Source organism: Balaenoptera borealis (assembly GCF_965194805.1).
Source record: "Balaenoptera borealis genome assembly, chromosome: 4".
In the NCBI taxonomy this organism is placed as follows: domain Eukaryota; kingdom Metazoa; phylum Chordata; class Mammalia; order Artiodactyla; family Balaenopteridae; genus Balaenoptera; species Balaenoptera borealis.
This window is the reverse complement of record NC_138861.1, coordinates 58,275,930-58,302,252: the sequence shown is the minus strand read 5'-3', so window position 1 is coordinate 58,302,252 and position 26,323 is coordinate 58,275,930. Positions and strand designations below refer to the sequence as shown.

Sequence of the window (26,323 nt, the reverse complement as noted above, 5' to 3'; positions counted from 1 at the left end):
CCATTTAACACAGTAGTGGAAGTCCTAGCCACAGCAATCAGACAAGAAAAAGAAATAAAAGGTGTCCAAATTGGAAGGGAAGAGGTAAAACATTTGCAGATGACATGATACTCTATATAGAGAACCCTAAAGTCTCTACCCAAAAACTATTAGAATAAATGAATTCAGCAAGGTTGCAGGATACAAGATTAACATACAGAAATCTGTTCCATTCCTGTACACTAATAATGAAATATCAGAAAGAGAAAGTTAAAAAAAATCCCACTTAAAATTGCATCCAAAAATATAAAATACCTAGGAATAAACTTAACCAAGGATGTGAAGGACCTGTACTCTGAAAACTATAAAACACTGATAAAGGAAAATAAGATGATTCAAAGAAATGGAAAGATATCTCATACTCTTGGATTGTAAGAAATAATCTTATTAAAATGGCCATACTATCCAAAGCAATTTACAGATTTAACGCAATCCCTATCAAAATACCCCATGACATTTTTCACAGAACTAGAACAAATAATCCTAAAATTTATATGGGACCACAAAATTGCCAATGCAATCCTGAGAAAAAAGAACAAAGCTGGAGGTATAACCCTCCCAGACTTCAGACTATCCTATAAAGCTACAGTAATCAAAATAGTGTAGTACTGGCACAAAAACAAACACATAGATCAATGGAACAGAATGGAGAACCCAGAAATAAACCCAGGCACCTTCAGTCAATTAATCTATGACAAAGGAGGCAAGAATATACAGTGGAGAAAAGACAGTTTCTTCAATAAGCGATGCTGGGAAAACTGGATAGCCACATGTAAAACAATGAGATTAGAACATTTCCTCACACCATATACAAAAATAAACTCAAAATGGTTTGAAGACCTAAACATAAAACCTGAAACAATAAAAATCCCATAAGAGAACATAGGTGGAACATTCCTTGACATATTTTCTTGGATCAGTCTCCTAAGGCAAAAGAAATAAAAGCAAAAATAAACAAATGGGACCTAATTAAATTTAAAAGTTTTTGAACAGCAGAGGAAACTTTCCATCAACAAAATGAAAAGACTACTTACAGAGTGGGAGAATATATTTGCAAATTATGTGACTGACAAGGGGTTAATATCCAAAATACACAAACAGAGCATATAACTCAATATCAAACAAACAAACAATCCAATCAAAAAAATGAGCAGAAGTCTTGAATAGATATTTTTCCAAAGAAGACATACAGATGGCTAACAGGCACATGGAAAGATGCTCAACATCACTAATTATTAGAGAAATACAAATCAAAACCACAAAGAGGTATCACCTCATACTTGTCAGAATGGCTATCATCAAAAAGTCTACAAATAGAGAATTCCCTGGTGGTCCAGGGTTAGCACTTGCTGCTTTCACTGCTGTAGGCCCAGGTTCAATCCCTGGTTGGGGAACTAAGATCCTGCAAGCCATGCAGTGCAGCCAAAAAAAAAAAAAAGTCTACAAAAACAAATGTTGGCAAGGATGTGGAGAAAAGGGAACTCTCATACACTGTTGGTGGGAACGTAAATTGGTGCAGACACTATGGATAACAGTATGAAGGTTCTTTAAAAAACCAAAAATAGAACTACTATATGATCCAGTAATTCCACTCCTGGGTAAATATCCAGAAAAAACAAAAACACTAATTTGAAAAGATACATGCAGCCCAATGTTCACAGCAAGTAATATTTACAGTAGCCAAGACATGGAAGCAACCCAAGTGCCTATGAACAGACAACTGGATTAAGATGTGGCACATAGATATACACACACACATACACACACACACACAATGGATACTACTCAGCCATAAAAAAGAATGTAATACTGCCAGTTGCAGCAATGTGGATGGACATAGAGAACATTATGCTTAGTGAAATAAGTCAGACAGAGAAATTGTTTAGATTCCGCATAAGATATCACTTATATGTGAAATCTAAAAATATAATACAAATGAATATATATGCAAAACAGAAACAGACTCACAGATATAGAAAACAAACTTGTGGTTACCAAAGGGAAGAGGGATGGGGAAGGGACAAATCAGGGGTATGAGATTAACTACTATATATAAAACAGATAAGCAACAAGGATATACTGTATAGCAGAGGGAATTATACCCATTATCTCATAGTAACCTATAATGGAATATAATCTGCAAAAATACTGAATCACTATGCTGTACATCTGAAAGTAACACAATGTTGTAAATCAACTATATTTCAATTAAAAAATAATTATTTATAGTCTTGAAAGGGAAAAAACCTCTCAGTAAACTAGGAATAGCAGGGAACTTCCTCAATTTGATAAAGAACACATACAAAAACCCTACAGCTAACAGCACACTTAATGGGGAGAAGTTAGATGCTATCTTGCTAATGTCAAAAACTAGGCAAGAATGTCCCTTCTCATCAGTTCTGTTCAACATCATATTGGAAGTCATAGTTAATGAAATAAAAAGAAAAAAAAGGAAACAAAAGGTGTACAGATTTGCAAAGGAAGAAATGACTGTCTTTCTTCACAAATGACATGATTCGCTATGTAGAAAATCCCAAAGAATCAACAACAGTAACAAGAAAACTCCCGGAACAAATAAGAAATTATTGCAAGGTGTCAGGAAACAAGGTTAGTATACAAAAGTCAATTGCTGTATAAGAGCAATGAACAATGGATTTTAAAATTAAAAACACAATACCATTCACATTAGTACCAAAGATATAGAATTCCTAGGTATAAATCTAACAAAGTATGTACAAGATCTACATGAGTAACACTACAAAATTCTGATGTAAGAAATCAAAGAAGAGCTAAATAAATGGAGAGATATTCCATGTTCATTGATAAGAAGACCCAATATTGTTAAGATACCAGTTTTTTCCAACCTGATTTATGAATTAAATACAATCTTAATCAAAACCCCAATAATTCTTTAAATTTTGTTTATATTGACAAACTGATTCTAATGTTTATATGGGAAGGCAAAAACCCCAGAAGAGCTAAGACAATAGTGAAGGTGAACAAAGTTGGAGAATTGACACTATCCAAGTTCAAGATTTACTGCAGGGCTTCCCTGGTGGCGCAGTGGTTGAGAGTCTGCCTGCCAGTGCAGGGGACACGGGTTCAAGCCCTGGTCTGGGAGGATCCCACATGCTGCGGAGCAACTAGGCCCATGAGCCACGACTGCTGAGCCTGCGCGTCTGGAGCTTCTGTTCCGCAACAAGAGAGGCCGCGACAGTGAGAGGCCCGCGCACCGCGATGAAGAGTGGCCCCCACTCCCCGCAACTAGAGAAAGCCCATGCACAGAAACGAAGACCCAACACAGCCAAAAATAAATAAATAAATAAATAAAAATTAAAAAAAAAAAGATTTACTGTAATAAGACAGTGTGGTACTGGTAAGAGAACAGACAAATAGACTGATGGAACAGAATAAAATAAAGATCCCAGAAACAGTCCCACACAAATATAGCCAACTGATCTTCAACAAAAGAGCAAAGGTAATTCAATAGAGAAAAGGCACTATTTTCAACTAGTGGTGCTGGAAAAACTGGACATCCACATGCAGAAAAAAATGAATCTAGATGCAGACCTTATATCTTCCACAAAAATTAACTCAAAGTGAATCACAGACCTAAATGTAAAATTCCAGACTATAAAACTCCTAGAGGATAATATAGGAGAAAATTTAGATGACCTTAGGTTTAGTGATGACTTTTTAGATACAATATCAAAAGCATGATCCATGAAAGAAAAATATCAGTAAATTGTACTTTATTAACCTTAAAAACTTTTCTTTGTGAAAGATAATATTTTAAAAAATGGAAATATAAACCACAGACTGGCAGAAAATCTTTTCAAAACACATAACTGATAAAAGACTGGTAACCAAAATACACCCCAAAAAAGAACCTCTTAAAATTCAACAATAAGAAAAATTTTTAAATGCCCATTTAAAAAATGGGTAAAAGTTTGGAACAGACATCTCACCATAGAAAATATGTATATGGTAAATAAACATATGAAAATAGGCTCAACATTGTATTTCATTAAGGAATTTCCAAGTCAAACAACAAGATATCATACTACACTACATTCCTATTAAAATGGCTAAAATCCAAACACTGACAACACCAAATGTTGTCAAGGAAGGGGAGCAACAGGAACTCTTATTCACTGCTGGTGAGATTACAAAATGGTACAGCCTCTTTGGAAGACAGTTTCGTAGTTTCTTACAAAACTAAACATGCTCTTACTATACAATGCAGCAATCATGCTCTGTAGTATTTACCTAACAGAGTTGAAAACTTATGTCTGTGCAAAACCTGCACATAGATGTTTATCTGCACATAGATTTATTCATAATCTGCCAAAACTTGGAAGCAATCAAGATATCCTTCAATAGGTGAATGGATAAAAAAACTGTGGTACATCCATACTATGGAATATTATTCAGTGAAAAAGAAATTAGCTACTAAGGGATGAAAAGATATGAAGGAATCTTGCAAGCATATTGCTAAGTGAAAGAAGCCAATCTGAAAAGACTATACACTATATGATTCCAATTATATGATATTCTGGAAAAGACAAAACTACAAAGAGAGTAAAAAGATCACTGGTTGCCAGGGGTTCAGGGGAAGGGGAGAACAGATGAACAGGTGAAACACAGGGCATTTTTAGAGCAGTGAAACTATTTTGTATAATACTATAATGGTCAATACACACCATCATATATATGTCAAAACCCACAGCATGTACAAGGAGTGAACCCCAATGTAAATTATAGACTTTAGTTAATAATAATGTATCAATATTGGCTTATCAGTTGTAACAAATGTACCACACTAATGCAAGATATTGGTAATAGGAGAAACTGGGGGGAGGGAGGGGGAGGGCAAAGGGAGTCTATGGGAGCTCTCTAAACTTTCTGCTCAATTCTCTGTAAAGCTAAAACTACCCTAAAAAAAGTCTAGTAATTTAAAAAGAAAAAAAAAGAAACCGTGAACTTTGGAAGCAAAAATGACAACATAAAATCATATCAATTTATATCTTTATCAGTAAGGTATGATACAAGAGTGGCCATTATGCTGCACCCTTCCCATTACCATTTGACCATTTTATATGCAAAATTGTTAGTTTTGCATTAATATGCAGCAATTATTATTTGTTTATAAATGAGTTTGAACATTTTTCATGTTTATTGACTATATGCATTTCTTATGTGAATTTTGTATCCATATCTTTAGTACACTTTTCTTTTAGAGTATATGCTATCTTCATCTGGGTATGTAAAAACTCTCTATATTATATACATTAACCCTTTATTAGAAATATTTTTCTAGTTTGTGATTTCATTTTGATTTTGTTTCTGGTGGTTTTGTGATTTAAGTTTTATTTACTCAAAATAATCAATCGTTCTTTTTTAATTAATTAATTAATTAATTAATTTTGGCTGTGTTGGGTCTTTGTTGCTGTGCGCAGGCTCTCTTTAGTTGCAGCAAGCGGGGGCTACTCTTCATTGCAGTGTGTGGGCTTCTCATTGCGGTGGCTTCTCTTGTTGCGGAGCACGGGCTCTAGGCGAGCAGGCTCAGTAGTTGTGGCTTGTGGGCTCTAGAGTGCAGGCTCAGTAGTTGTGGCGCACAGGCTTAGTTGCTCCGCGGCACGTGGGATCTTCCCAGACCAGGGCTCGAACCCGTGTCCCTTGCATTGGCAGGTGGATTCTTAACCTCTGCATCACCAGGGAAGTCCCAATCGTTCCTTTTAATGTTTATAAATCTTGTAATACTTTCACTGATTCATTTTTAATACTTTTGCTGTTTGATTCATATGGAACATATTTTGATTTATAACATGAGCAAAATACACTTTTAAAAATTAGAAAATAGCTAGGAAATGAATAATTTAAAAACATTCTTTACATATGACTCCTGTCTGGCTGGTAAAGAAATAGCTACATATAAGCTCTTCCTGAAGTTACTGGAGCCCGTCAAAGAATCTTGCTCTCTCTCACTCCAATCTCTGACCCTTAGGATACACATTAAGGCTATTGCTAGGGGACATACATTTTCAAGTTAAAACTTCTACAAGCTTTTTTGGTTTCAAGGGAAGAATATAAGCTTATACTGTTGTTGTTAAACTTAAGGTTTATTTTGTGATTTGATTAGCTTCCTATTATATTTTGACTCTGAAATCAGTTTATGTTAAATTTGTTTCCAAAATACCTTGCAAATTATCTCTCTAATGTACCTCCATCTTCCCCAAATACTGTTCTCTCTAATGGCCTTGAGTCCATTACAGGCAAACTTATGAGTTATAATGTAAGATAAGTAATGTCTAGGGAGAATGTGTGCTTCTCAACTCCTCCTAGCTCCATTCTCCAAAGATAGAAGATGAATGTAAAAGCTAAAAATAAAAGCTTGATCTCATTCAGTTTGAATTAGACTATTCTATTTTGAGAATGTCTGACCAAATCCATCTCCTATAATACTTATGTTCCTGTCAGAAGGCGGTAATAAAAATGGAATATAAATATCCTGTTTAGAATATAAACATATTGTTTATATTGTATACTAAAAATGGGTGAGTAGGAAATAAGACAAAAGTTACAAAGTGTTGCTGAAAATCTTGCTCACATCATGGGTACTTCAATGACAAAGATCAAGCACAGCTAGCACAAATTACAGTGCATGTGTATGGAATCTGATATATAAACAAAATAAATTATATGATTCTGGAAATATTTTATTTTTATATGCTACAATAGCCTTTATCTGAAACTTTCATCTAAAATCTTCTATGTCAAGCTACCAATTATTTGTGTGTATGTGTCTGTCTGTGTAGGTATGTATTTAGATACACATACATATATACATGTTCTTGGTGTTTGAGCTTGGATCAAATCACATAATATAATTTTTCTGGTTCTACCATTTTCTCACCTGTTAAAACTAGGGCAATCAATTGGATACTTTTTAATGCCTTTGTACCTCCAAAATGGTATAATACTCATTCACAAAGACCTAATGAAATACACTATTTGTTCAGGTAGAGTATCTATTTATGTCATCATCCATTTATTTTGTTTATAAACAGCATTCAACAGTGTGGTGTAGAGAATCAGTACAGTATAACTGGCTAAGGAGACAGGTTCTAAGCTCAGGCTATCTTGGTTAAGTGTTGGCACAACTGGGTTTTTGGAGTGTGAACTCTGTAAGTCACTTAGCTTCTCCAAGCCTCAGTTTCCTCCTCTGTAAAATAAGTATAATAACAGCACTTATCTCGTGTGGGTGGTTGTGAGGAATAAATTATATAATCTATAGAAAGTATGCTGCACAGTGCCTGGTGTTCAGTAAGTAATCACTATTGTTAGAATCATGGAACAAAAAGACTAAAATGAAACGAGATAAATGAAGGGGCAATGCAGAACAAAGCACATAGAAATATTCTTGTTTTTTTTAAAATTTTATTTATTTATTTTATTTATGGCTGTGTTGGGTCTTCGTTTCTGTTCCAGGGCTTTCTCCAGCTGTGGCAAGCGGGGGCCAGTCTTCATCGCGGTGCGCAGGCCTCTCACTATCGTGGCCTCTCTCGTTGAGGAGCACAGGCTCCAGACGCGCAGGCTCAGTAATTGTGGCTCACGGGCCCAACGGGCCCAGTTGCTCCACGGCATGTGGGATCTTCCCAGACCAGGGCTCGAACCCGTGTCCCCTGCATTGGCAGGCAGATTCTCAAACACTGTGCCACCAGGGAAGCCCGAAATATTCTACTTTTAAACGTAAAACTTGGCATTTAGTTTTGCTCTATCTGAAGCCCCACTAAAATGACACTAAAGAAATTAACAAGGATAAAGAGGAAAGGAGAGATAACATTAGAGGAGTAATGATGATAAAATTTTGGGAGATGGAAAGCAAATAGGTAATTCATAATTAATTTAGTAGAATAAAGAAAGCTAGGGCTTCCCTGGTGGCGCAGTGGTTAAGAATCTGCCTGCCAATGCAGGGGACACGGGTTTGAGCCCTGGTCTGGGAAGATCCCACATGCCGCGGAGCAACTAAGCCCGTGAGCCACAACTACTGAGCCTGCGCGTCTGAAGCCTGTGCTCCGCAACGGGAGAGGCTGCGACAGTGAGAGGCCCGCGCACCGCGATGAAGAGTGGCCCCCGCTCACCGCAACTGGAGAAAGCCCTCGTACAGAAACGAAGACCCAACACAGCCAAAAATAAATAAATTAATTAATTAATTTAAAAAAAAAAAAAAAAAGGTAAAACATCAAGTACCTGCACAGAAGTAGCCAGGAAGCAGCAAGCTGCTCTGCCTCAGAGTATTCCAGAAAGACTCAGGAAATGGAGGCCTTGTGTATTTCTAAAGGCCAGGGTAAGGGACAGGGCAGCAAAATGGGAGGACTGGCTAAAAGTTTATGGTAGAAGCTGTGAGAATACCAGGTGTACTCCCCATGTAGTCAGGTAATAATTCGTTCTTTTCCCCTAAATACATTTAGAGGCTTAGTCTCTGGGTGAGGTTGAACCAAAGGACTTGAGGCTCCAAAAGGATATCTGGCATGGCAGGAGTAAGGTTGCAAACTGAAAATATAAGCATAAAGTAAGATTTATAGATATATAGATACCCCAGATTCCCTGCCCCACTCACCTCTCAGAATACTGGCGGATAGATTTATATCTACAAGTCTGTAGTAAGACAATCGCTCTTTAAGGGAATTAACAGGACCAAGAAAAAAAACTAAGATAATTTTTGGATCCCTCAGTTCAAAAGTAATACCTAACCACCTACTAGCTAACAAATCCTGTGAACCTTACAAAGTGCTTTTCATTGGCTTTTTAGGGCCTCAGTCTTAAATATGAATGGACAGCCAATGATCACCAAACAGTGAAGGAAAATCTCCAACATGAAAGACAGACATCAGAACAAACAGAAAAAAAATGAATTCAAAGAAATGGCAATAATTCAGGTAACAGAAGAAATTATTGAAAAACTGATATTAATATCCTTAAACGGAAATGAGGAAGTACCACATCCACAAAAGAACATGAAACTATATAAAGAGAAGATTTAAAAAACAGAAAAGGCTCCTGGAAATTTTTTAAAATACATGATATCAGAAAAAAAATTCAACAGATGTTTGGAAGATAGAGTTGAGGAGTTTTCCCAGAAGGTGGGAATAAAATATGAGGAGATGGAAATTGGAAGTCAAAATTAAAGGAGATTAGAGAATAAATCCAGAAGGCTTAATAGGTGACTTAACAGGAATTCTAGAAAGAGAGAACTGAAAAAGTGAAGGAAGAAAATGATCAAATAAATGACACAAGAAAATTTCAGAGAAGAAGAACATAAGAGCCTGCACAATGAAGGGAAAAAGACCCCCAGCAGAGATCACCCTGAAATGAATACCAGACGTAAAGAAAAGACTCTAAAAGCTTTGAGAAACAAACAGGTCACATACAAAAGCCCTGGAATAAAAATGGCACAAGAGCAACAACATTTTGCACATCAATCAAATGTAAGTGAAGAATAAAGGTATTTTCAGACATGCAAAGTTTTAAAACACTTAATGAATGAAATGCACCCATTCTCAGGAAACCACTGGATTATATAATCTCTGCCAAATGCTGGCGAGGCTGTGGAACAAGAGGAACTCTCATTCACAGCTAGTGGGAGTGTAAAATGGTACAGCCACCTTGGAAGACAGTTTGGTAGTTTCTCACAAAACTAAACAGATTCTTACCATATGACCCAGCAATCATGCTCTTGATATTTGCCCAAAGGAGTTGAAAACATGTCCACATGAAAACCTGCACATGGATGTTTATAGCAGCTTTATTCACAATCACCAAACTTTGGAAGCAACCAAGGTGCCCTTTAGTAGATGAACAGATAAACTGTGGTACATCCAGACAATGAATATTCAGTGCTAAAAAGAAATGAACTATCAAGCCATGAAAAGACATGGAGGAATCTTAAATACATATTACTAAGTGAAAGAAGCCAATCTGAAAAGGCTACATACTGTATGATTCCAACTCAATGACATTCTGGAAAAGGTAAAACTGGGAGACAATAGAAAGATCAATGGTTGCCAGGGGTGGAATGGGGGGAAGGCAGAACTTTTAGGAAAGTGAATATACTTTGTATGATATGAAAATGATGGATATATGTCAATTATGACCTATGTATAAACATTTGTCCAAATCCATAGAATGTACCACGCCAAGAGCAAACCCCAAGGTAAACTGTGGACTTTGGGTGATTATGATGTGTCGATGTAGGTTCATCCTTGATAACACACCATTCTGGTGAACGATGTTGATAATGCGGAGGCTGTGCATGTGTGAGGGCAGGGAGTATATGGGAAATCTTTGTATCTTCTTTTCAATTTTGGTGTGAATCTAAAACTGCTCTAAAAAATAGTCTTGAAAAAAAGGCAGCAAAAAGAGCAGACAAAAATATGACTAGAAACCAAGAGAAACAATGGTCACAAGTTCATAGGGGATTCAGATAATGGAGTTATCACATACCAATTTAAAAAATAAAGTTACTTAATAGTACAAGTCTCAGAAGGAAACAAGAGAATGGGGCAGACAAAATAGTCAAGAATATAAAAGATAAACATTTTCCAAAATCAATGAAAGATATCAATCCACACATCCAGGAAGATCAGTGAGCCCCAAGAAAGATAAATATAAAGAAGACTACACATAGGCACATCACAGTCAAACTGCTTAAACCAAAACAAAGAGAAAATCTTTAAAGTGGTTAGAGAAAAAAAGTACCTCCCAAAAAGTGACAATAAGACTTAAAACTGACTTGTCAGTAGAAACAATGAAAACCTGAACACAGTATTTTACAATGAATTCATTCACCCATTAGACAAATATGTACTGAATACTTACCACATGCTAGATACTGTTCCAGGTGCTTGGAACACATCAGTGAATAAAACAAAGAATGTATGTTACATTTAATGTGTAAAATTATATAATAAACATTTTTAAGGGAAGAAATTGTATAAAACATGCTTAACAGTCTATTTAGATAATACACTTCATTACTGCTGTTAGAATTACAATTAAAGTTTTAAATTTAATAGACTTATGACTAGTATTTTTTCAGTGATGGATGAGATTCTTTATAATCAAGTACAGTCTATGTATTACTAGGCTGGATTTTGGCTAAAGAAAAGTCATGGAATTTCAGAGTTGATCTTCTAGAAAACCCTAGAGATGATCTATAGTCCAGACTCCTCATTAGAGGTGAAAAGGAACAATATATTTAACTCAGTATCCAAGGGCACACAAAGTAGTTAGAGACACATCTTAAGTCCCAGTGACTCCTGGTCAAATGTTCTTTGTTATGTTTGTTGTTTGCTTCATGGGGAGAGCGGTTTAATTTAATTTTTATCAATGTAACCTGCATATAGTTTTAAAGGTAAAGTGATTTTATAACACTTAAAACAAAAAGCAGCAGTCTCCTTCTCTTCCTCTGCCCACCTCCAAGTTCCAGTCTCCAGAGAGAACCATGTTAACTTCTAATATTAATAATATTCTTTTGTTTGATAGAATGTTACTTGCTGTGTGATAGCTAGTTTATCAGTGCACATAACTCATGTGTGTGAAAAGAGTCCATTTCAACTTTTTCATTCTGCAGTGCATGCTTTTCATTTAAATGCGTAAGCAGGATAACTGGTAGGTTACTAGCAACCCTGTTGCTATACGTACAATAGGACTATTAACTAATGAAATTGATTTTCATGTGTGATTTCATGTGTGATTAGACTATAAGACTAGTTACCTACATGAGATAGGAAGCTGGCTGCAGACTGGGAAGATGGTACATTAGAATGAGAATGGGCAGCAGATGACGGCTGTAGAAGGCGTGGTTTCACAGAAGAATTGGAGGTGTATCCAGGGCCCTTAAGTTCCTGGAAGACAATATACATGTGAGCAAAATAACTGTCAACGTACAGTGAGAATTGTTAAATCAAAATGTATTTTTGCAAATATAATTTCAGTCTTACATGTTGAACTTCTACAAAGTTTTAAGCTAAAGTATTAAGCAAGATGATTCTGGTGTATGTTACTCTTTGGGGACTAATCATGGGCTTAGGAAGATGCCTTCACACTTCTGATGGATAAAATCATTCCAGATGTGAAAAGATATCTCAGATGGGATGCTACTACGTTGGTTTCTAACTTTGCCAAACACTCCACACGACTTCTGACTTCTACTATGTTGGTTTCTAACTTTGCCAAACACTCCACACTACTTCTGACTACTGAGAAAGATCCTCTCCAACTATGGAGTGCTCTTGCCTGTGAAAATATCCAGTATTGAGACTTTAAAGTAAGTCTGCAACTTTAAAATATACTTGAAAAACAGACATATACTCCAGTGGAAAAATCTATTTTTAAAGAACACATGTTTTGTCATGCAAATTACATCATTTTTCTACTCTCCAAACAAGCCAAACATACTTGACCTCCTGTATACAAACCTCTGGTTCCCCAAGGTAGGTACTTCTATGTTTCCCTCATTCAGTATAGACTTAACATAAAGCATGGTGCTTCAATTTGTTACTATATATGAAAAGGATAGGTATAATCTGTACAATGTACAGATTTTATAATCGCTAATATTAGATAATGTTAAAAGTACACTTGAATGTATCTAAAGTACATGGGGAAAATATGAAAGTATATCAAACCAAGGCATAATTTTTGCTTAAACTACTATTTTTGATGAAAAAAGATCTTACTTTTACATCCAAAGTGTGTTGAAGTTTTAGGTGCACAGATTCTTGTTCCTGACGCTGTATTATATCTTGACATTCTGCAAACTGCAAAGATGCCTACAATCAAGCAACCACATGTGGTTTATCCTCCATCCTTTATGCAATTTTATTTTATTAATGTATAAATGCAGAGTCACCATCTCTTCAAGGAAACTTCCCCTGTTCTTGGCACACGGTATTACATTTATCTATTTATTTATCTGTTTTATTCAGAAAACTTGAGAGTAATTGAAGGCCATGTCTTTATCCTCTGTAGCCCCAGCATCTACATGGCATTTAGTATGTGGAGGGCACTCAAAAGAATGAATGAACTAAGGATGAAATGAGCAAACAGCTTTAGCAATGCAAAAACATTTCTATAAAAATAACCACAACTGAAATTCATTGAGTCAATATATCATGTTCTAAGACCTAAGTTTGAATAGGTGGGATCAAAGGTCATTTTCTATTACCATGAAGGCTCTGATTTCTCAAGAATCAATGACTAGTCTTGGTATATTTTTAGGCTTCCAGAGTTTTCAGGTGACACAAAGAGAGATTTACTTCTCTACAATAAATGGCAATGACAAATACAGTGTCATCATTGATCCTTCTCATTCTTCAAGCTGTGTTCCCTACCTGCACTTTCTTTTCTTTTTTTTTTAATTAATTAATTAATTAATTTTTTTTTTTAATTTTTGGCTGTGTTGGGTCATCGTTGCTGTGTGCGGGCTTTCTCTAGTTGCGGTGAGCAGGGGCTACTCTTTGTTGCGGTGCACAGGCTTCTCACTGTCGTGGCTTCTGTTGTTGCAGAGCACAGGCTCTAGGCGCGCAGGCTTCAGTGGTTGTGGCACATGGGCTCAGTAGTTGTGGCTTGTGGGCTCTTGAGCGCAGGCTCAGTAGTTGTGGTGCACGGGCTTAGTTGCTCCGCAGCATGTGGGATCTTCCCAGGCCAGGGCTCGAACCTGTGTCCCTTGCATTGGCAGGCAGATTCTTAACCACTGTACCACCAGGGAAGCTCCCTACCTGCACTTTTTGAACTCCACAAAGTGCCAGATGTTAGCATTACTTTATCTCTGTATGGATATTATTAACAGACTATATTCTACCTAGTATTCAAGTCCTTCTTTGATGGTAAGTTAGATTGGTGGTATTTTTAGTTATTCAGGTCACGAAGGATACCAGGAGCATCTTACACCTTATATCTTACTGCTCTTGTGACCTGTTAGCCAGAAAAAAAGATAATTTTGTAAAAAGTATGCATCATGACTACGTTTTTAAAGCTCAGCCTTCTGTACAGGATACAGTTTTTTTCTTGTGTGAGGTGACTGGGATACAATACAGTTTGACAGATTTGGTTCCTATCAACATGGAGCTTTCATTCAGAACAATTCTACTTGGTTAATAACTATTTAGTTGATAACTATTTTAAATATTTAGTTAATAACCACCTTATCAAGAGCAACTTCCATATTAGCAACCTTTTCTTTCAATCGGCGTTCCTGAGATCGTAGGACTTCTAGTTCTCCCGCCATCTTGTTTTTCTCTGTTGCAACAGTACTCAATTCCTGGCTTAATTTTGTCTTTTCTTCTTTTAGAAAATGCTTTTCCTACAATTACAGAGGAGCAAATATCAGAAATAATATGCTGATGTAGATGCTGAGATGTGATGGAAATCTAAAACTATGATGTAAAGATCTGAACTATAGCTTAATTGTTTATGGATTGGAGTTGGGAGCTGCTAGAATTATGTTACCATGTTCTCTCTCATTTTTATCACTACTAGTTTACTACTTCTTTCTAGGCTTATTAAATCTTTGATAAAACCTATGAAGTATGTAATAACTGTGCTGTCATAAAAAGAGACAGTGTTGTGGTGAATTGAGATTGAGTAATCACACACCAAATCAAATTGAAACTTCTTTAAAATGACACAAGAGATTTAAAGAGGACACACGTATTTGAAATCTTTATGGGTTTTCTATTTTGTTTCAAGGTTGAATATTAATTTCACAAATGGTTAAATATTAATTTCACAAATGCCTACTGTAGACCCTCTGGCATAAAAAGAAATAGGACACACAGCTCCTGTCCTCAAAGTCACTGTGATCCAGTGATGAGAATGAGCTTACTGATAAACTTATGGAGAATCTTTGGTATCTAACAAAATTTCATTAAAATTAGTTCATTCCTTTAAAATACATCATGAAATGGGTAGAAAAGAACAAATGCATAGTAATCAAGTTAAAATATAAACCTGAACTTACTGAGTTTATATTTCTTTCTATATGTATATTATTTTCATAGAGAAAATGTTTAATGTAAACAAGGTAGTAGGTATCACCACTGTAATACACATTTTGGATACAAATAGTTTTTCCTTTTCTGATGAGTTAGGCAGAAGAGGCTGCAGAAAGAAAGAAGGATTAATTTTTCAAGCTGCCTCCTTCCCGTTTGAGGGGAATGTCATTGAGCTTTGATGAACACCTTCCTTTACTGGGTGCAGGTGTTTCTGGTGACAGCAGGCAGTAACCTCTTACTGCCCTAAGTACCCTTGGGGAGGATGAGGATAAGCCCTGCTTTAGGTTCCAAATAGGCAAATAATGGAAGAAGAAAAAGAAAAGAACAAATTTAGGATAAGAAATGGAGGGGAGAAAAAAGTGGGAAAGAACAAAAGCACAGGAAATAAATAAGTCCATATGATGAGGGGTAGGCACAAATGTATGTACATATTTGTTAATATTTAGCCTCATTCTAAAAAAAGTATTTCAGCATTTTCGGTATGGGGAAAGCAATTATTTTAGTTGCCCTTATTTTCTGCTTATGCTGTTTACCTTCTCATCCCCATTACAGTCAGTTCTGTTATAACTCTTCTTCTAAAAGTGCAAATTTGTTCCAAAGTGATTGAGGTTATCAGGGAACATTTGAGTATAACACAAATTTCACATCTACTTATGCACAGTTTCATTTATGAGAAATACAGGGTCAATGCAGAAAACAGCACCCAGCTAAACAGAGCTGAACAGAAATACACAAGAAGCATACATACACACTCTTCAAACAACTATCAGCTCCCTCAGTTTACCTTGGGTTATGAGCTATGTCCATGCACATCCTGTGTTACAGGAAACCCACCTTCTACCCCTTCTTAACAACTCCCACGCTGCAGTTCTTCAATGCACAAGTAAACTTCAGGTCTTTTTTAAGATAAAGGGCCATCCTAATTGTAGTATTTATGTATCTCTTAACCATTTAACATGTGTAAAACTGTGTTACCATTTTCATTAGGTTCCTATTTTTCTTTTGTCACTGATGAAGTTCATTAGTGTGGTGCTCCTAATCCAACTGTTCTGATGAGCCCCATGGTGGTTTTTATTGCACACTTTTGCATAGCGTGGTGATTTCAGTAACACATATGTTGCATTAGAGCAGAACTGAATATGCTTTGTTTATAACCATTCCGTCTCTCTACCACGAATATCCTTTTGCCTACTTCTTGCAGTTAAAATATTAGCTCTTGGACAGCTACATGTAAAAAAAATGAAATTAGAACATTCTTTAACACTATACACAAAAATAAACTCAAAATGGATTAAAGGCCTAAATGTAAGACCAGACACTATAAAACTCTTAGAGGAAAACATAGGAAGAACACTCTGACATAAATTGCAGCAATATCTTTTTTGATCCGTCTCCCAGAGTAATGGAAATAAAAACAAAAATAAACAAATGTGACCTAACTAGACTCAAAAGCTTTTGCACAGCAAAGGAAACCACAAACAAAACAAAAAAACAACCCACAGAATGGGAGAAAATATTGCAAATGATGTGACCGACAAAGGATTCGTCTCCAAAATTTACAAACAGCTCATGCGGCTTAATATCATAAAAACAAACAACCCAATCAAAAAAAATGGGCAGAACACCTAAACAGACATTTCTCCAGAGAGGACGTACAGATGGCCAAGAGGCACATGAAAAGATGTTCAACGTCACTAATTATTAGAGAAATAAAAATCAAAACTACAATGAGATATCACCCCACACCAGTCAGAATGGCCATCATCAAAAAATCTACAAACAATAAAATGCTGGAGAGGGTGTGGAGAAAACAGAACCCTCCTATACTGTTGGTGGGAATGTAAATTGGTGCAGCCACTATGGAGAACAGTATGGAGGTTCCTTAAAAAACTGAAAATAGAGCTACCATATGATCCAGCAATCCCGCTCCTGGGCATATATCCAAAGAAAATCATTGTTCGAAAGGATACATGCGTCCCAATGTTCACTGCAGCACTGTTAATAATAGCCAGGACATGGAAGCAACCTAAATGTCTATCGACAGATGAATGGATAAAGAAGATGTGGTACGTCTATACAATGGAATATTACTCAGCCATAAAAAAGAATGAAATAATGTCATTTGCAGCAACATGGATGGGCCTGGAGATTATCATACTAAGTGAAGTAAGTCAGACAGAGAAAGACAAATATCGTATGATATCGCTTATATGCAGAATCTAAAGAAAATGATACAAATGAACTTATTTACAAAACAGAAACAGACTCACAGACTTAGAGAACGAACTTAGGGTTACTGGGCAGAAGGGTCGTGGGGAGGGATAGATTGGGAGTTTGGGATTGACATATACACACTGCTGTATTTAAAGTACAATAGATAACCAACAAGGACGTATTGTATAGCACAGGGAACTCTGCTCAATATTCTGTAACAACCAAAATAGGAAAAGAATTTGAAAAAGAATAGATACATGGGGACTTCCCTGGTGGCACAGTGGTTAAGAATCCGCCTGCCAATGAAGGGGACACGGGTTTGAGCCCTGGTCCGGGAAGATCCCACATGCCGCAGAGCAACTAAGTCCGTGCGCCACAACTACTGAAGCCTACACGCCTAGAGCCCACAACAGGAAACTAAGCCTGTGCTCCACAACAGGAAAAGCCACCTCAATGAGAAGCCCGTGCACCACAACGAAGAGTAGTCCCTGCTCGCCACAACTAGAGAAAGCCCATGGGCAGCAATGAAGAACCAACGTAGCCAAAAATAAATAAATAAATAAATTTATTTATTTTTAAAAAAAGAACAGATACATGCAAAAAATAATAAAAGAGGACCAAGGAAAAAAACAATAAAATAAAATAAAACTCATTCCAGAGTAGTTACAAAAAAAAAAAAAATACTAGCTCTTTCAAGGTCCTGCTCAAATGTTCCTTCAGGAACTTTCTCCTCATTCTCTGTCAGAAATAAACTCTTGTCTTTCTTCCATCATACTTTGTATCTCTGCTACGTCCTATTCCGTGTTGTAGTTTACTAATGAGTGAACATATTGGCTTCCCCCATTCCAAGGACAGAGACTTACCTTGTTTGCATTTGCCATGGACTCTTCTAAAAATTGTATCTTGCTCTGAAGGGCATCTATCTGACCTCTTTTCGCTGTAATTTGTTTTTGCATCCCCATTGCCACTTTCATAGCTGGAAAAAAAGGAACTAAACTGTATCTTAGTTTCTAAAGTTTCTAAATTTTGAGAGGTGACTATAATTTGATGGTCAAACATTATGAGAAGGTGACAGGTAAGATTCCTCTAAGGCACCTGGACAGTTTCAAGGAAGTGTTCACAGAAAATGTCTTCAGATTTCACAATATTGGGATATAACAATTTTCAGCAGTTACTCAGAGGTTTTGAGCTCCGAAATGTATATAAATGATGATGTTTTGTGATTCCTTGTTAGAATTAATTTCATTGGCCATCATAATTTGCCGTATCTCCAACAGTAATAAATAATGCTGACCAAGTTCATACTTACACATATAGGAAATATATACACACAAAATATATACAGTCATAAAATGAAAAATGTATATAGTATTTTTACTAAAATAATTTTTCTAGAAACTGATATATAAAATACCACGCAAGACATCTACTATTAGCGATCTTTTAAAAGATCCCAGTGATATCACAAACGATTCAATTTCCAATCTCATGGTTATCGTCATGTGCTTGGAACTCACTGCTGTTTCAGAAGTCATACTGGCAATACGAGCATATATGTGATTATTTTACTAAAACTGGTGACAGGATGAGAATGTTCTAGACGGGCAGTAGGCACTGAATACTTAAGGCAGGCCACTGAAAAGATAAATAAAGCTCATCCTTGCTTGGAAATTCGAAGTCAGAGACCCTATGTTGTTTCTTGGAGTCAGCTGAGAAAAGAGGTTTGAAAATGCCACTGCTTTGAGTTAGGTGCAGCTAGAGCTTAGAGGGTAACAAGAAAAAGAAAATGTGCCATTCTTTAAAAACAAACTATTGGAGGATGAAAGGTGTGACTTCTTCCTAACAAGATACAGTTCTTATAGCTAAACTGTCAAAGACAGGGTTAATACAGGCACAGGACACTGATTTGCATCACTTTCTCACCACTTTGAAGAATTTTGGTCTGATTAAGTGGATCATGGTTGGCCTTCAAAGGTAATTTTCTTAATAAATTTTTTGTTTTAAGGTGATCTTAATCAATGAAAACAGGCATTCGAAAGCAAATACAGGATTACCTAGTTAATTTAACAATGGTAATGTGACTGGGGCAGTTGTGGCGAGGCCCGGAGCACACTGAGGAGGGACTCTGTCTGGTGGAGGGGACAAGGGAACAGACCCCAGATGGGCCTCTGGAGTCATCTCTCCAAGCCCCACCATTTTCTTGGTGTTAACCAGCGAAGAAAGAGCTGAATCGCCAAGAACCGCACAAAATATGGACGCGTCAAGAATTTGCGTGCCATCTTTGTGCAGGGGCCATGGTAATCTCCTTCAGTATCTTTCCAATTTTGGTATATGTGCTGTTGAAGTAAGCACAGACGTAAATCCTTTGACATGAAAAAATACTGAGAAATAGAAAAAAGGTAGGCTTTAGTTAAATATTTATTCTTACAGTCAGCTAACATAGCCATACAAACAATGATATGAATAATATGAAACAGCAACTAACCTTCTCTCTCTGAATTAATATGGGCAGCAAGGTGAAAAGGGAACAGGTAAGTGGTTGAAGGGACCCCTCATCCTAGCAGTTCAACTCCCAGGGCTCCCTCCCATCTTCATCTCAGAGAAGGAATTGGGAGCTGACAATTAGCCACAGATACACAGTTTATGTAGATAATAAACGTGTGAAAAATAAGGTGTTGAATGAAAATTATTGGTAACCTGTATTTATATCAACACTTCCTTAAAAACAATTAACTGGCATTTATGGACATTGAGGTCTGTTAGAAATTATTGAAATAGCTACAGAAAAAGAAAGATTCAGATACTTAAAGATTAAATTAAGTAAATGGCAATTTCCCTCAAAAAAAAAAAAAAACCTGAGAACTACTGCTATATAACACCCATCAGTGATACCTATTGTTGTATGTCTCTCACATCATGCTGCCCTGTGAAGAGGTGAAAGGCAATGTATCTAGGTTTGTGTTTTAATAAATCTAGACCAAGGGAATTAAAAACAAAAGGAAAAAATCTACTAAAGCATACCGTGACCATCAGATCCTTCCATTGACTTTAATGTATTTCTTGTTTGTTCTAGCTCAGATTGTGCAGATTTTAATTGCATTTTCAGCTTATTTGTAGTAGTTTCCATTTCTTCACTTTTGTTTCGAAAATTCCTTTTTAAGACTTCATAGTCCTCTGTACAACGTGATAATCAATAATAGTTAATTTTTTCTACTCCATTGTTATAAAGTATATTTTATTTGTAATTAATGATCACAGAATTTTAGAGCTGAAAGAGATTCCATTTAGTTACAGCATTTGTTACAGAAATTAGATGTACACACACATTTCCAGACATCTGACTCTTTTTAATCTGCTTGGGTGGATCTGCCTCCTTTACCCACTTATTATTTACTGCTTTTTCCCAGCCAGTATAATTGGCTCACATCTATTTCACCTTAAACCTTCTTGGATAATCATATCTACCACACAGATTTAACCACCAGCTGTAGGTAGATGAAATGTCCACCACATGGTAAGTAACCTGAGGCCGCCATGTGTCTTATCTGATTTTTTTATCTGCAGTAACTATCAAAATACCCGGCATTCATTGTTCATACATAAGAATACACACACACCCACACACACACACACATACACACACACACTTATTCAACTATTTATTTATATTTATCTATTTATATATGATAGATAGATTTACATATAAAGGGAACAAACAGAGCCAAGACCTCTCTGCTGAGATCTAACTCTGTCTAACCAGACACTTCCATGTGGATGTCCTGGTGCCCCCAGACCAACGGTATCACACTGACTGCGTCTCACCCTCCTGCCCGAAAGCCAACCCCTCCTGGTCTCCTTCTCTCAGCTGTTGGTATCATTGTTCTCCCAATACTGCAAATTTAAAACCTGAAACACATATACAGTCCCTCCAATCTCCAAAAATATTCTTAATTCTTCCCTCTCCTCTCCTTCTCACTGCCACTGCCTCAGTTCAAGTTCTCATCACCCTTCCCTGGGACTACAGCAGAACCCTCCTTAACTGGTTGGCCTCTGTTCCTTTAGGCTTGCCTTTCTCTCTTTACCTGCTGACAATGTCCTTCTAAAATGTAAATCTGATGACATCAATCTCTTAATATCTTTTGCCGGCTCCACATTGTCTGCCTCATTTCTTAGTCCTCACTCCTTTGTATTTTTACTTCCATAAATACTTCTGAGGTCACATTATGTTATTTTATGCCTTCATGCTTCTGCCCATAATGTTCTCTCTGCCTGGATTGCCCTTCTACCTCTTTTTCACCTGCCAAATTCCTTTTCCTCCATCAATCCCAGTACAGATGTCACCTCCTACAGGAGGCTGATTCTCTACCCTTTCCCACATGTGCAGCCAGCACACGTCCACTGTGCCTCACCCACTACACTGTAACCTGTTCTATACGGGTCTGGTTCCCAACTAGCCGGGGGCCTCACTGTTGTTTCTAGGGCCTGTCTCAGCATCTGGCATAGTAAATGTTCAGGAATCACAGATGGATGCGTGTGTGTGTGTGTGTGTGTGCGCGTGTGTGTGTGTGTGTGTGAAGTAGATAATACCTATACCATACTATTGGTGAACTAGGAGTATTTCTTTTTAAAATTTAAGGCCTTGGATTTTTCTGTTTCAAGAAATTTGCATAAGTCTGTTTACATGTGTTGCTTCGTTATTAAACATCTCATCAAGCTATCTGACTCAAAGGACTCAAGGTTTCCACTTCCCTCACCCTTCTCCTGGAAACTCAGTAAAGAATTTCATGGACACTGAAGGCTGACTAAAGTTAATGGTTAATAAGTGCAAGCTGTGGGAGGGCTTCAAGGAGAAGTATCAGGGCTTCAGGTGTCCACTGGGACAGCATAATTATCCACGTTTGTAATTGGGATGAGGAACCATTCTTTCACATAGTCCTAGTATCCTCATTGAACTTCACTGATAGCACTCCTATTTGTTAGCAGAATTTGAATTGGGAGTAACATACCTGTAAGACTGCTCAACTCATTCCTACTAGCTTTCACCTCACTTAATAAATGATCTCTCTCTTGTTTGATGTCCTTCACTGCACGGAGCCGCTCAGAGCCTGCATTCACCAGCTTCACCTTCTCCAGCTCCAGGTCACTCACTCTGGCTTCAAGCTCCCGTATCTTTGCATCTTTTTTATCTTTCAAAACCTAAATAGAGGGATAAACACAAAGGACAGAGTAAGAAATAAAAAAAATAAAATACAAAGCAGCAATAGTAAGCTGGAAAACAAAAGGAATACTTTACTTCCTTTTAACCTTAGATGTTAATTCTCAGTATCACTGACCCGCAACCCTTCATTATTCCTATTCTTTGTATTCATTCACTCAAAAAAAGGCATTGAGCACCAGCGCCTACTCCGTGCCAGGCCCCACTTTATCTGTTGGGGATAGCGTAGCAGGGGAGGCCCTAGGTGAGTACCTCCTTGTTTTACTCCCAAAACACCTCACCTGCGAGGCTTCCCCTGCCCTGGCCGTGTATCGCGGTAATCAAACAATGTCCTTGCCCTCGTGGGGCTTTACATTCCAGTGAGAGGAGACAGATGAAACAAATATTTAATAGCCGGATAACAGTAAGGACAAAAAAGAATGAAAAAGGTGAGAGGGTAGAGAATGAACACAGGGAGAGGGCTGTTACGTGAGCTAAGTTGGTATGTGGAAGACAGCCTGACGGTTACCCTGATGAAAGCCTGCTAGGCAGGTTGGCTGTTGGCTGTTCTGGAAACCTGGATTTTGAGAGGGTTCCCACCAGTCTAACTGATAAAAGTGACCCACTCTGCCTAAACTGTTCTGCAAACAAAACGATTTATGCTGAACACCTGCTTTCCTTTCGGAAGACTGTATTCACCTGTCCAGTTAAGGAGTACCTAAATGACCAGCCCCCAGTATAAAAACCCTGCATACTGAGTCTCTAATGACCTTCTCTGGTTGGCAACATTTGACACATGTTGTCACAACTTGTTGCTGGGGGAATTAAGCATATCCTGCGTGAGTGCCGGAGAGGACTTTTGGAAGCTTGTGCCTGGCTTCCTCCGTGTGCTTTTTCCCTTTGCTGATTTTGTTTTAGATCCTCTCATTGTAATAAATCCTATCCATGAGCACGACTATCTGCTGAGTACTGTTGAGTCCTCCTAGCGAATGATGACCCTGTGAGCGGTCTTGGGGACCCTGCCACAGTTGGTCTGGAAAGCCTTCTCTGATGAGCAGAAACCTCAAAGAGGTAAAGGAGCAAGCATGTGGCAGGCTGGCGACAGCTCCAGGCATGGGTAATGTGTTCAAGGAACAGCAAGGCTGTCAGAATGGCTGGTGGAGGACACCAGAATAGGCCACCCCAAAATCTGCCTCTTCGGCATAGGATTATTTTGAGAAACAACAAACTCAGAAGAAGCTCTGAAAACAGTAGAAGTTAACCTTTAAGGGAAATTTACATTTATAAAGGAAATCTCCATTTGTAAGGGTGTCTGGCTCTCTGAACCGGAGGAAGACTAAATTACAGAGAATCTTAGCAACTGGGGAGGCACCAACTTAAATCTACCTAACAGACCTCATCCTTGTTTACCGTAGTTTTCCTGGTCTACTTCCCATGACATACCTCCCCTACACTGTTCTTTGTTTTAGCTGAAGATGGTACTTAAGCCTGAATTCTAAGCCACCTCTCTGAATTACTCATTTCCCTGGGTCTCTCCCATGCATATATGAAACATACATGTTAATAAACTTGTGTTTGTCTTTCTCTTGTTAATCTGTCAGGGCCCCAGAGAATTTAGAAGGACAGAAGGAAAAGGATTTTGTGTCCTCTACACTGGAGTGGAGTGAGAGTGGGTGGAAGTGGTGGGAGATGAGTCAGAGGGAGCCCTGGGCAAGATGGGCCTTAGAGGCAATGTAAGGACGTGAGTGAGAGCTCCTTCTGAGAAAGAAGCCACTGGACGGTTTTGAGCATGGGAGTGATACAGCATAATGTTTTAAAATATAACTCTGGCTCCTGTGTGAAGCATAAACAGTGGTGGGGACAAAGGGAGGAGTGGAAGTGGGAGACCAATGAGAAGGCACCTGCTAGAACAAGCCAGTGAGGTGGGCTGCATCTGGTCCTTGAAGTGAGCAGGGAATATGAATTTGGAAACTCTCATTTTGCATTTCCAACCAACTGCCAGGAATTCCCAGCTTGGCATCCTGCTGCAAACTCTGACCAAACCACTCCCCTACTCCTTCCTCACAGGGCTTTTCCTCTTGAGCTTCTTCCCAATTCTTCTGTTAGGGGTGCTACCATATTCTAAGTCCCTAAGACATCTAAGTGCCTTTGAAACCTCAAAGTCTCCTATGTCTTTCCCTTTCCCCTGACCCCTTATAATCAACTAAATCTTCCCCAACCTCCAATGTGGATTATCATACCTCTCATGTGGATTCCTACAACCGACTCAAAACTGGTCTCTATTTACGTTGGTAAGCCTTCCCAGGATGAACCCCTCTCTTCCCAGACCTAGGTCTGCACTGTCTAGTACAATAGCCACTAGGTACATGTGACTGTTGAGCACTTGAAGTGTGGTTAATCTAAGTGGAGATTTCAAACACCAGATTTCAGACTCTATATTAAAAAAAATTAAAATATCTCAATTTGTGATACTGCTTACAATATAAAAATATCACCCTATTTTGGGTATGAGTAAAACAAAATGTTATTAATTTCACCGGTTTCTTTATACGTGTCTATTAAAAAATTTTTAATTATATATGTGGCTCACATCACATTTCTAGTGGACAGAGCCGGCCTAGATCCTTCTGAGCAAACACCATTTGAAAACAAACTTACTTATTTGTCATCAGATTGTGCCCTCAAATTACGGCCTGTTGGCCTTAAATATAATACTAGCTAATGCAGTTTAAATGTATAGACCAATGCTATATTTGAAATGTAACACGTGACGAGCTTTTAGCTGTTGCAGAAAGGATCGGTGGAGAGCTACGAGCTTGTCTCGCTCCCACCTGTGACGGGCTTGGGCAGTAAAGGCCCTAAACAAGGCCATCTGATCCCAGATTGCCTAGCCACTCCCGGTAACTGTCACCCTAGATCCAGCTGGACTCATGGGGTGACGGGGGGGAGGGCTTTCCTGGGACAGCCTGCGGCATCACAACATGTACTGGGCTACTTCTGTCCCAACTGGTGGGGTCAGCTGATGGACATTTGGTCCTTTTTCAGCCTTGGAAGAAAGGATCCAGCTGTGAGGCCCTGCAGTTACTAGAAGAGAGTTTACCCTGCTCCTTTGCTGTCAGTGTGCGCAGGCCCCAGCCTAAAGAGGTGAGAGAAACCATACCTTCTAGGGCTAGGATTCCCCTCCTTTCGTCCTCGCTGGATTGTGGAGGGAAGTGGATATAGCATAAAAGCTCAAGTTTTTAACTTACATTCTATGCATCTGTGTGAAGCTCTTTTCAACTAGGAAATCTTTCCCTGAAGCCGCTCCAGTTCCCTATTTGGGAATTAAAAATTAGTTTCGGGCTTCCCTGGTGGCGCAGTGGTTGAGAATCTGCCTGCCAATGCAGGGGACACGGGTTCGAGCCCTGGTCTGGGAAGATCCCACATGCCGCGGAGCAACTAGGCCCGTGAGCCACAACTACTGAGCCTGCGCGTCTGGAGCCTGTGCTCCACAACAAGAGAGGCCACGATAGTGAGAGGCCCACGCACCGCGATGAAGAGTGGCCCCCGCTTGCCGCAACTAGAGAAAGCCCTCGCACAGAAATGAAGACCCAACACAGCCAAAAATAAATTAATTTTTTTTAAAAAACTTAAAAAAAAAATTAGTTTCTACCCTGTCTAATCTATCTTTAAATTCTGTATCCAAACTTCGTCAGATTAACCTACCCCCAACATTGCCTTTTTCACGTCACCTTATCTTCTCTACCCAAAACTTTTAACAGCTCCCACACTACCTGTAGGATAAGATATAGACTGAGCTACTTCCCCTTGCTAGGAA

General features: G+C 38.1%; 2 protein-coding genes across 10 annotated transcripts in view; one reads left to right on the top strand and one right to left on the bottom strand.

Annotated features, from left to right (window-relative positions):
* SHROOM3 (shroom family member 3) overlaps positions 1–26,323 on the top strand; it is a 533,396-nt gene that overhangs the window by 141,383 nt on the left and 365,690 nt on the right. The window lies entirely within an intron of this gene.
* CCDC158 (coiled-coil domain containing 158) overlaps positions 1–26,323 on the bottom strand; it is a 102,616-nt gene that overhangs the window by 34,547 nt on the left and 41,746 nt on the right. For all 9 annotated transcript variants that reach the window (XM_082389323.1, XM_082389330.1, XM_082389325.1 and 6 more), the window contains 6 exons: positions 22,319–22,508; positions 20,334–20,486; positions 18,176–18,288; positions 14,249–14,407; positions 12,783–12,875; positions 11,823–11,948 (listed from right to left, as the gene is read on the bottom strand). In XM_082389323.1, coding sequence (XP_082245449.1) covers positions 11,823–11,948; positions 12,783–12,875; positions 14,249–14,407; positions 18,176–18,288; positions 20,334–20,486; positions 22,319–22,508 — 834 coding nt within the window. The remainder of the gene's footprint in view (positions 1–11,822; positions 11,949–12,782; positions 12,876–14,248; positions 14,408–18,175; positions 18,289–20,333; positions 20,487–22,318; positions 22,509–26,323) is intronic.